Source organism: Anthonomus grandis, chromosome 12 (genome assembly GCF_022605725.1).
Source record: "Anthonomus grandis grandis chromosome 12, icAntGran1.3, whole genome shotgun sequence".
NCBI classification, from domain to species: domain Eukaryota; kingdom Metazoa; phylum Arthropoda; class Insecta; order Coleoptera; family Curculionidae; genus Anthonomus; species Anthonomus grandis.
This window is the reverse complement of record NC_065557.1, coordinates 1,830,066-1,842,497: the sequence shown is the minus strand read 5'-3', so window position 1 is coordinate 1,842,497 and position 12,432 is coordinate 1,830,066. Positions and strand designations below refer to the sequence as shown.

The following is a 12,432-nucleotide window of genomic DNA, read 5'->3' as shown; positions in this document are numbered from 1 at the left end:
TGATTTCTACTCATTAATTTCAACAACTTTATGTCACTTTTCCAAGGAAATTCAACACTTCTTACAGGCATTCTTGAGATACTTTATCAGCTCATTAAATATGTCCTCTACATGTCCTCGGATTGAAAATAATAATTTCCCGGGGTATTCACCAATACGTTTTTCCAAGTCTATCGATTTTAAAATAAGTACGTGTACACTGTTTGACGTTAAATTCCTTATCTCAGGAACTCCTGGAATTTTTTAACTTTCCTGGTGCATCCACCAATATTTTTAAAACTTTCTAAAAACTTCCATTTTGTTGATTTTTCGTTTTGTTATTTTCTTTTCTCGCTTGAAGCTTGGAATTGAACAGTTTTTTTCGTTCCCAATTAATTTTAATTTTTTTTTCAAATTTTCTGGTCCAGGCAAATAGTTAGATTCTTCCAGGCACTCCTGGAATACTTTAGTAAAGATATTGATATCCCCTACATGAAGTAAGGTTGAAGTTTTCGAACTTGCCTGGTGCATTCACCAATTATTTTCAACTTTTTTAAGGAAATTTAAAAATTCTCCCAGGCATTCCTGGAATACTTAATCATCCCTTTAAAAAAAGGGATAATTCCTATATGACTTCCAGGTTAAAGAAATATATTTTCCTGGCTCATTCACCAATGAGTTCGTACTAAAATTCCTTCCAAAAAAGTTGAAGTAATTACGTGTTCACTATTTCACGTCAAAGTGGAACAACTGGTGGAATTCCTTGGGCCTTCACCATTTTTTTTTCAAATTCTTGAGGTCAAATGTGAAAATTATTCCAGGCATCCTTTGAAAACTTTATTACATAAGACCTACTTGAAGTAAAGTAGGAATTTTCGGGCTTTCCTGGCGCATTCACCAATTATTTCTGAACTTTGGAACTGGAAGATTTTTACTTCACCAAAGACTTTCGCGGAGAAATTTTCCTGACATCGATGTTAGAAGAACTTCGATGTTTTCGAGGTCACCATCGATGTTTCATTTTTCGATGTCTCAGCACTAGTCTCGAACTTTGACTGCTCCGTAGTCTATCGGTGAGTTCTAGGGATAAATGCACTCTACAGAGGAAGGCAACAATAACAAAACTACCCACTAAGAGTAACAAGATGACGTCAGTAAATCCAGAATTCTGCCAAAACCCTTTCATATTTCCAGGATATAAATTGATTATAATAATTCTATTTAATTTTTTAAATTTCGGAATAGTGTGGGTAAAGCGGCCCGGAGACGGTCAATAATATTGTCAATAAAATTGACAATGGTACTATTGATGCGTCTAATTGATCGTGTCGGAAGCGATTGATGAGATTGTCAATCGATTGACCGAGATTGATTGGAAATTTGATTGAAGCACATTGACAGAACCGATTGACGCATCCCAATTGATCGTGTACTCGAGTAATTGACAATCGTTCGGTCAGTTAATTAGCGGCTGCGATGATGTATACGTCGCCGAGCTCCATGGAAAGTGTGATGGAAAGCGAAAACATCGGGGAGAAGGATTTTGTTTTGATGTTAATCGCGCTGTATCGTGACCATCCAGTGTTATGGAGAGTAAAATCAAACGATTATATGAACAAAAATAAAAAAAGTATTGCGTTGCAAACAATACTTTGCGCTTTAAAACACTATAAACCGAATTATACGGAGGATAATTTGAAAAAAAAAATTAATATTCTTCGAACCAATTTCAATAAAAGCGAGCAAAAAAAGCGTTCAGGTGCATCGAGAGATGACATTCCGGAGCCGACGTTATGGTATTATAAGGAGCTACTTTTTATCAAAGATCAAGTGGAAGTAGCTGATACAGAAAGTTCAGAGGTGAGTAAAAAACGATTCTATTAAATTACAATATGTATTTATGTATTTATTTTACTATATTAGGAAGGTCAGGTTATCTTATTTTTGATTTTTATGTTTCATTTACAATTTTAAGCAATTTTCTTGCCATGGTACTGAACCGAAAGTATTGAAATAATCGCAAAAACTATCCCTTGCGTTCTTTGCCTCGACCGCTGAATTACCCCTCATTCTTTAAAGATCTGTCAACAGTTGTGCTCCATGTCTCCATGAACCTTCTTCAATTGTTCCAGACGCTGTATTTTCATAGTCAACATCACTGTGCTGAATGTAACTTTTATTATTTTCACTTGACAAGTAGTTGTGTAAGTAACAACAAGCCATTACTATTTTGCGAGCCTTATCTGGTGCAAATTTGATGCATTTTTGAAAAATCTTAAACCTTGATGTTAACATACCAAATATGTTTTCAACGATTCTACGCGCACGGGATAATCGATAGTTAAAAATGCGTTTTTCTTTTGTCAGGCAAGATCTATTGTAGGGCTTCATAAAATTTGGCATTAGCTGGAAAGCTTCATCACCAATGAACACATAAGGATACTTCTTATCTGTTCCTGGTAAATTGCATGGAGCAGGAATATTTAGTTGGTTTTGAGACATTTTGTTCCAAAATTCTGTATTTTTCAGAACGCCTCCATCCGATACTCGTCCATTGGCGCCAACATCAATCATGATGAATTGATAATTTGCATTCACAATAGCCATAAGCACAATGCTAAAAGTTCCTTTATAGTTATAAAAGTAAGAACCTGAGTTAGAGGGCTTTTGTATGGTTACATGTTTGCCATCGGCGCTTCCGATACAGTTATGGAAATTCCACCTTTCTTCAAACTCTTGCGCCACCTCTTCCCATTCTTTTGCATTTTTTGGGATCTGAAACAAAAAACATACCTATTGTTATACATAATTTCACTTAAATTTTTATAGTATTTTTTTTCTTTACAGCAACCGTTAACTGACGACTCCCAAGAGCCCCAGATGGCACCTGATGTCAAGACTGTCAAGACAGTACCCTCTAGGAAAAGAAAACCACCACCTGATTCATCAACGGATGAACTCGTAGGGTTAGCTACAGCATATTTTAAAAGGCCAACAGACACTGAATCGGAGATAATAGCTAAGGGATGGGCTATGAAATTGAACCGATTAGCCGCAGACCAGCGACGGTATGCGGAGAAAATAATTAATGATACCCTCTTTGAAGGTGAACTGGGCACGTTAACAAGGAACGGAGTGCGTTTTTTACCATCATCGCAAACCCCGTCACGTTCGTATTCAAGATCGCCTGCACCGAGCTCATTGTCCATTATACCTGAACGCCCTTTCCAAAATGTCTCACATTTAGCATTCTTATCACACTCTTATCAAATAGAACAACGAAACTATCAACCACAGCAACAACCGTATTGCTCACAACAACAAAACTATCAAGATTCTTTCAATCACAAACAACTACAAGAACAATACTCAGGCAGTGAAGCATACACCCGAGTGATTAATCTCTTCCATGTAATTTTTCTTAATAAAGACATTATTTATTTATTTAATTAATCGTTTTACGTTTAATAAACCTTACCTATATATTATATAAACTTACCTGTATATAATCTCTTAATTTCTTGATTATAGCCTCTCATGTTTCCATTATAATTATCCCCAAAGTTCGAGGAGCAATAGCACAGGTAAACTTCAAATCCTCCAAATCCATGCCAGAAGCTAGGTATCGTAATGTTACAGAAATTCTCTGACTAGCAGGAATTGCACGACGCATTACAGTGTCTTGTTTTTCGATGTCTGGCCGAATTAAGGCTAATAATTTATCAAAACTGTTTTCATCCATTCGGAGAAAATTCTTGTAATCATTTGGTTCAGTAGTTCGCAGAATTTGCAGTAAGTGTTCATGGGTAAAGCGGCTTCTCAGTTTAAACCACTCTTTGACCAGCGTCTCCTCCTCTTTTCTTTTGTCTTGACTATTTTTTTCCTGCAGACAGCCAGAGTTAATGCCAAAAAGCCCAAATCTGTACTTGACACCATACTAGTCTACAAATATTCAATAAACGACTCCACTCCTTGCGACTGCCACAAATTCACTGAGCAATTGAGGAAGTATTGGCGTGTTCATTGAACGTCCATCAATCGCAATTGCAAGTGCAATCATCAATTTTATTGACAATATTATTGACCGTCTCCGGGCCGCTTAAGAGTGCGACGATGCGACGAGTGGGACGTATATAAAAAAAACGATAAATTATTGTTTGTTTTGGTTTTTAATTAACTCCCGCCGGCAGGGGCGCCTTTAGAGGGGGGGCGAGGGGGGGCAGTGCCCCCCAATAATTGGCTTACCTCTGGTAAAAAACGTATATTTTTTAAATAACATATTCGAATATTTTTTAATTTCCACCGGATTAAGTAAACACAATAAAATGTATATTTGCATATACTTACTTAATCATTAATTTCATAGTAGGTACTATTACGAATTTTCATATTACCTTACCATTAGATACATTGAAACAAATATGCTAGGCAACCAGCAATACAGGGTAGCAGTTTTATTAACGACCTGTAAAAGCAACTGACATTGTTATGATGATTACTCAGGGAATCCCCCGTTCCAAACCTTGAATTACATATTAATGAAACATAGCAGGAAAACGGCTTATTTTCTTACAGTGTTTTAAAGACAATTTTTGGTTATTTGTATTTGTTTAATTTCTGTATTTGTATTTCGCCTTTTTGTTATACCTACAGTTGGTTTTTATTGAAATTAGCTTTAAATATTAATTGAACAATGGACAAAAAATACGCCCCGGTCGGGTACAGGTGAAATGTGTGAGATGTGGAGCAACTTTTAACAGGGACTATAAAAAGACCCATGAACAAAAAATTCATAATGGGGATACAGTGCAAATTAAAAATGTCGGAGCGCTAGACAATCCTTTTGTGATTGTAGCAAAAAAAAACAAAAACTTGCTTAAGAGAGAAAGACTCGGACAAAGATGTTGGTTTTGGAATCGGTCAAAGAAGGTAAAAAAGTATTGTATTGATGTATTGTTTTTATATTTAATTATCTTCTTGACTAAAGGAATTTTAAAATTAAAAATGTTGGCTTATTTAATAGTTTTTAGGTTGTTCAGTTAAAGAACCTAATTCGACAACTATTGACGAATGCTGCTAATCAAATGCCAAGTCCATAACTTTAACTCCAACATCCATACAACATCCTGTAAATTTACATATATAATTTTTTGTAGAAGTTCAAGACGATATGCCAGAAACCAAAGTCACACTTGAAGAAGATGATATTTCAACTGTCAAACTTTCATTGGCTTCTTGGCAGAAAATCTTAACGAAGCAGCAAAAATTTTAGATAAAACCAAAAATAAGGAAATTGTTGAAGAATACTTTTCCGTCATAGAAATGATTGAAGCGGCTGATCAAATACTGGAGGGCACCAAAAACTTAAGAAATCACTGCTAAACATATTTCCAAAATTTTAAAGAATCCAATTCTAGCCTAAAAATTGACGATAAAATAAAAGAAAATGTACGTTTAGAGCATGATCCTGGACTAGTAAAATTTACGGAAGAAAGAAATTACCTTATTCAACTAGGACCACACCAACCGCATTTACATTTTTTCCCTAGTGATGGCCACAACAGATTTAATCCACATTGGTATAGTGATTTTGAATATCTTGAGTATAGTATTGCAAACGATTCGGCTTATTGCTTTATTTGTTCCCTTTTCCCCAATGGTCCTGGACGGGATAAGTCAGAATCTTCATGGGTAAAAGGTGGCGTTCAAAACTGGAGAAAAATTAAAAGTGCTGGAGCAAATAAAGCCGGCAATCTTCAGCAGCATTTTAATTCGATAGCTCACAAGTCGGCTTTATTGGATTATTGTACTTTTTAAAAACATATCAGCATGTTAATATTTTGCTTGATCGTAAAAAAAGGAATCTCATTATCGAGGAACAACGCATACTCAACCAGAATTCAAAGGTCATCGAAATTATGCTGGATACTTGCAGGACTATGGCAAAGCAAGGGATAGCTTTCCGCGGACATGATAATAAAAGTGGAAACTTTGTACAAATCATTAAACTTATATCTCGCTATAATCCACTACTTAAAAAGTGGTTAGATGAGTCAAAATTGCGGCTGTTAGGAAAGGAAATTCAAAAACAAATTGTACAGGAAGTTGATAATGCCCCATTTTTTACTGTTATGGCAGATCACACTCCAGACTCATCTAATAAAGATATATTATCTGTAGTCATAAGGTACGTTGACAATAATGGTAGCCCTCAAGAGCGTTTGCTGTCGATTCTAGAAGCAAAAGATAAAAGAGGTGAAGGTACGGCAAACCATCTTTTTAGGTGCTTGACAAGTTGTAGTATAGATGTATCAAAATTATCTTTTCAATCCTATGATTTTGCGTCTTCGATGTCAGGTAAATTTAAAGGCACTCAGCAGAAACTATCTGATTTAATTGGCTACAATATACCGTATATTCCTTGTCAAGCCCATCATACCAATACCGCTCTTGAACACTGTGTAGAAGCTAGTTCCATTATCGCTGAAACTTTTAACGTTTTACAAGAATTGTATGTTTTTTTCTCTTCTAGTACCAAGCGATTCCAGCGTCTTAAAGAAGGGCTAGATCAAATTGAAAACTCACTTCTACTAAAAAATTTGTCAAAAACCCGTTGGACAGCTAGAGCGGAAAGCATCAAAGCTGTAATTATCTCATTTGAATCGATTATTAACGTGCTGCAAATTATTAGTATTGACATAATTTTGGATGCTAAAAGTAGGGCAACTGCAATAGGCTTATATAAGCGATTACTCTCTTTTGATTTTATTCTCACTTTACATTTCTTAAAAATAATATTTTACAAAATGAAAATTGTAACGGTAACTTTAGAAAAAGAGGACTTAACTATTTTGGATGTAGTGGAAACAGTTTCCTCAACTACAGCTGTGCTTAGAAAAATACGAAATGATGATATGGAAATCGACAACCTTATTGAAAGTTCAAAAGTGTTTTCCGAAAAATTAGGTGTATCGCCGTTAGAAGATTTCAATCGTCACCATCGACGACGATTGAAACCAAAAAAAATTGACGATAATAGAGACACCGAATGCGTTTTTACTTTAAACAGTTTTTTTAGAAAAGAATTTAATTTAGTCTTGGATACCTTAATCAACTTTCTTCAAAATAATTTGGCAACCGTTCTGAAAAATATTGAAGGGTTTTCTAAATTGTTTTCTTTTTCACTTTCAACAAATAATATTAAAATGTATAATGTATTGCTAGTTCTTAATCTATTTCTTCCACAACACAGGCCTGATGAATTTGCCTTGTTATCCGAGTTGGAAGTGTTGCTTGGACCTATGCTGCCTATGCATTAAAAACGAGGTAGATACTATGCAAAAAGTAATGGAAATAGCTGAAAAATATAAACCTGCTTTGTCTCTTAAAATTTAGTCTCTTAAAACACATTAAAAGTATTGGTCGTTCAACTATGGGTAAGGAGCGTCTTGACTACTTAATGAGTTTGTCTAGTGAGAAAGACATTTGTGACCTAATTAATATTAAAGATCTTGCTGTGCAATGGAGCAAATTAAAAAACAGAAAAATTAAAATAATTAAATCAGAAATAGATAATTTTAGTTTTATTTACTTGTGGGGTTCCTACTTTTTAATTAACTTTTAGTTATAATACCTCGATTATCATTAAATAATTATTTATTATACATCACATATGTATAATTTTTATTCGAGTATTAAAAATTTCCCAATAGAAATAAAGTATCCGCATAAAAAAAAATGTTTTTTTAATTTAGTTGGGTTTTTTAACTTAACTGCCCCCCCCAATCACAAGTGCTTAGAGACGCCCCTACCCGCCGGTGCGATTAAATTCGGGTCTTGTTGTTTGTTGTGTGCGCGAAATAATTACTTTAATCGAGTGTCCGACCTTCTTAGAGGTCACACCAATATAAACCCCTTTATAAATATATATAAAAAAAAATAAATGTTTACTTAGTAAATTACTTACTATTCAGGGTGTATCCCGAGGGGATCGGTATCTGGACCAAACCGTCTTCCGAAGAACTGTCATGCGTAATGATTCCTCTTTTAGACATCAGATAGGTATTATCATATTATCAATTTTCTTATGTTAATTTACGTTGTTAACCTCTCACTTTTTTGACACACCAAAGTGTCAAATGTGTTCCAAATTTAACAAAAACATGCATTTTTTTCACTTTGATCATTTTTAAAACAACGTAAGCGTTCCATTTGTTAGTTTTAAAAACAATATAACCTAAACCCTTGTCATTAATATATCATCTGTTATTTGAAGGTGTTTAACATTCCACATTGCCACATAGTTTTAACAATTTGATTGTTTAAGCAGGACATACTTATGCCTACATTAATAGTCTAAAACAAAGAAGGACATGTACATATTGTAAAGTCCTTTTATTCTTAGTTGAAGGAGAGATATATTAGGGATGGATAATATAATAAAAAAATCTTAATATTCTCAATCGAGTTTTATTTATGATAGTTTTACTAATAAAATTAACTCCGAATGCTTTGATCTGATTAAATTTTTATCAGTTCTAGATCTGTTTTTTGGTTTAATACATTTAGGAGCCATACTACTTATTAAGTGTATTGTTGTAAAGCTGATTTTAGGTTAGGAATTTTTAAGATAGAGTTATGAAGTTTAATTTAAAATACAATGTGGTTTGAAAATTCACCTATTTATTATATGATTATAAAACACAATAGATATGTACTTACCAACCCAAGCAACACATTAATTCTAGGTTTTTACTTGACAAGGAATATTTTTCTCATAAAACAACATGAACATAACCTTAACCCCTCTCATTTGTCATTTGTCACCTTGTGACATTGCAACGTTGCCTAGATTTAGCATATTTAACATATTATGCATATTAATAATAGAAGATTTTTTAAGAAGGCTCTGATTATTTATAACAGTAATAAACACCATTTTTTAATTAAATTAAATTTTTGTCAAACTAATGTGTAAGACAAACGTCTTAATGTACAAGACAATTTTGATTCTGCCATCTATAATTAATTAAATTTGACAACAGTGCAAAGTGCTGTCATATATCAATGTTGTTTTTGAGGTTAGGTATTATGGGGCCCCTGTTGTTTTACACAATAAATCAGTTTGTGAGATAAAATCGGTGGTGTCTTGCGTATTATGGATGTGATTATTTGAAATTATAAAAATGTGGGTAATGTCCATTTTGGAGACCTATCACTGAAAAACCAGTGCGTAAGATAAATTCGTCATTTCAAGAATATCCATGACATACCAAATCTCTCCTGGGATATCCCAGAAATGTACCAGAATTTGACCAAAAGGAGGGTGGTATTTATACTCCAGAAAACCGAACGAAAAATCGGGAAGGCCAGTCATAACCAACCTATTTATAGAAACACCCCGCAGGCAACATAAAAAAAACCCATAAAACAACCCCGATTAATCAAAAAAATAACTATCGATCCACTCGCCTAAATTTTCCACATAAGCAAACAGCTGTTTTAACATAGGTAAGTGCTAATAACCTAACCTAACAAATGTAAACGTATACAAAGGAGGGCCCCAAACTCACCGATTCTCTCCTCTCCCTCTTCCGGATCGACTTCGTTCACATCATCCGAATAAAACCCCAAAGAGTTCGCCTTTCTTAGGCCGTTCACCAGCAACGTTTCGCTCATGTTTACTACAATGAAAATTTCACGATTTTTTTACTGCCGGTATGTCGAGTCCTCGATTTCACACGCAAAACTGAACCGAACAGTGCGCGAACTGAATCGACGACGATATATAAATATAGGAAGGTCGTACTATGGGGCAACGTCATAAATGTGGATAACAAAGATTTCCGCAGGAATTTTAATGTTTTTTTTTTTATCAGTTTTCTTAATGCGACGCAGAGATGATTGTGTGGAAATAACGTGCAAAGTATTGATTTGTAGGCTGCGTGTGGTGCTGGGGAGAGGGTTAGTGGCGTGCAGAAGGGTGTTGCAAGATCTGATGATGTGCTGGGATAAATTAATCTAATTTTTCAATTGTTTTATTAATGTAGAGTATATATTTTAACGGGGCGTAATGTTTACTGATTTTTGAATTATTTTATTTATTCATTAAGCAAGGCAAGCATTTTATAGCGATCGTCCATGATTTGTGGACCTCAGATAGACATAAATCCCGATTTATGGGTCAAAAGTCCACTTTTTCACTTTCTACCGCATCTCACCTTACAGGAACATCCTGGATCGTCTGGAAATGTTTCTTTTCCAACGTATTTAATCTAAATACAGACGAGAGGCATAATTTCATAGCGATCGTCCATGATTTCTGGACATCAGATAGACATTTATGTCGATTTAGGGGTCAGAAGTCCACTTTTTCACATTCTACCGCATCTCACCTTCCAGGAATATTCTGGATCGTCTGGAAATGTTACTTTTCCAACGTATTTAATCCAAATACAGACGAGAGGCATAATTTCATAGCGATCGTCCATGGTTTCTGGACCTCAGATAGACATAAATGCCGATTTAGGGGTCAAAAGTCCACTTTTTCACTTTCTACCGCATCTCACCTTCCAGGAACATCCTGGATCGTCTGGAAATATTACTTTTCCAACGTATTTAATCCAAATGCAGACGAGAGGCATAATTTCATAGCGATCGTCCATGATTTCTGGACCTCAGATAGACATTTATGTCGATTTATGGGTCAAAAGTCCACTTTTTCACTTTCTACCGCATCCCACCTTCCAGGAACATCCTGGATCGTCTGGAAATATTACTTTTCCTACGTATTTAATCCAAATACAGACGAGAGGCATAATTTCATAGCGATCGTCCATGGTTTCTGGACCTCAGATAGACATAAATGCCAATTTAGGGGTCAAAAGTCCACTTTTTCACATTCTACCGCATCTCACCTTACAGGAACATTCTGGATCGTCTGGAAATGTTACTTTTCCAACGTATTTAATCCAAATACAGATGAGAGGCATAATTTCATAGCGATCGTCCATGGTTTCTGGACCTCAGATAGACATAAATGCCAATTTAGGGGTCAAAAGTCCACTTTTTCACATTCTACCGCATCTCACCTTACAGGAACATTCTGGATCGTCTGGAAATGTTACTTTTCCAACGTATTTAACCCAAATACAGACGTGAGGCATAATTTCATAGCGATCGTCCATGGTTTCAGGACCTCAGATGGACATTTCTGTCGATTTAAGGGTCAAAAGTCCACTTTTTCACTTTCTACCGCATCTCACCTTCCAGGAACATCCTAGATCGTCTGGAAATGTTACTTTTCCAACGTATGTAATCCAAATACAGACGAGAGGCATAATTTCATAGCGATCGTCCATGGTTTCTGGACCTCAGATAGACATAAATGCCAATTTAGGGGTCAAAAGTCCACTTTTTCACTTTCTACCGCATCTCACCTTACAGGAACATCCTGGATCGTCTGGAAATGTTACTTTTCCAACGTATTTAATCCAAATACAGACGAGAGGCATAATTTCATAGCGATCGTCCATGGTTTCTGGACCTCAGATAGACATTTATGTCGATTTATGGGTCAAAAGTCCACTTTTTCACTTTCTACCGCATCTCACCTTCCAGGAACATCCTGGATCGTCTGGAAATGTTACTTTTCCAACGTATTTAATCCAAATACAGACGAGAGGCATAATTTCATAGCGATCGTCCATGGTTTCTGGACCTCAGATAGACATTTATGTCGATTTATGGGTCAAAAGTCCACTTTTTCACTTTCTACCGCATCTCACCTTCCAGGAACATTCTGGATCGACTGGAAATGTTACTTTTCCAACGTATTTAATCCAAATACAGACGAGAGGCATAATTTCATAGCGATCGTCCATGATTTCTGGACCTCAGATAGACATTTATGTCGATTTATGGGTCAAAAGTCCACTTTTTCACTTTCTACCGCATCTCACCTTCCAGGAACATTCTGGATCGACTGGAAATGTTACTTTTCCAACGTATTTAATCCAAATACAGACGAGAGGCATAATTTCATAGCGATCGTCCATGGTTTCTGGACCTCAGATAGACATTTATGTCGATTTATGGGTCAAAAGTCCACTTTTTCACTTTCTACCGCATCTCACCTTCCAGGAACATCCTGGATCGTCTGGAAATGTTACTTTTCCAACGTATTTAATCCAAATATAGACGAGAGGCATAATTTCATAGCGATCGTTAATGATTTCTGGACCTCAGATAGACATTTATGCCGATTTATGGGTCAAAAGTCCACTTTTTCACTTTCTACCGCATCTCACGTTCCAGGAACATCCTGGATCGTCTGGAAATGTTACTTTTCCAACGTATTTGATCCAAATACAGACGAGAGGCATAATTTCATAGCGATCGTTAATGATTTCTGGACCTCAGATAGACATTTATGCCGATTTATGGGTCAAAAGT

The 12,432-nt window shown here is 35.5% G+C and overlaps 2 protein-coding genes and 1 long non-coding RNA gene across 4 annotated transcripts in view; 1 reads left to right on the top strand and 2 right to left on the bottom strand.

Moving 5' to 3' along the window:
- Positions 1-9,770, bottom strand: part of LOC126743365 (AMP deaminase 2) — a 57,059-nt gene extending 47,289 nt beyond the window's left edge. The window contains exon 1 of one of the 2 annotated variants that reach the window (XM_050450416.1): positions 9,552-9,770. In XM_050450416.1, coding sequence (XP_050306373.1) covers positions 9,552-9,657 — 106 coding nt within the window. In that variant the 5' untranslated portion in view covers positions 9,658-9,770. Of the gene's footprint in view, positions 1-7,945; positions 8,108-9,551 lie in introns of those variants that run through there. The other variant, XM_050450417.1, reaches the window with a different exon arrangement.
- LOC126743367 (uncharacterized) lies at positions 1,007-3,488 on the top strand. Its single transcript, XM_050450421.1, has 2 exons — positions 1,007-1,839; positions 2,827-3,488. Exons 1-2 carry the CDS (start codon positions 1,456-1,458, stop codon positions 3,430-3,432), a joined length of 990 nt encoding a protein of 329 aa, XP_050306378.1. The 5' UTR covers positions 1,007-1,455; the 3' UTR covers positions 3,433-3,488.
- Positions 1,855-3,616, bottom strand: LOC126743370 (uncharacterized). The gene is made up of 2 exons (XR_007662845.1): positions 3,479-3,616; positions 1,855-2,754 (listed from the first exon to the last, which is right to left on the bottom strand). It is a non-coding gene; the product is annotated as an uncharacterized LOC126743370 (long non-coding RNA).
- Positions 9,771-12,432: the final 2,662 nt, after the last annotated feature.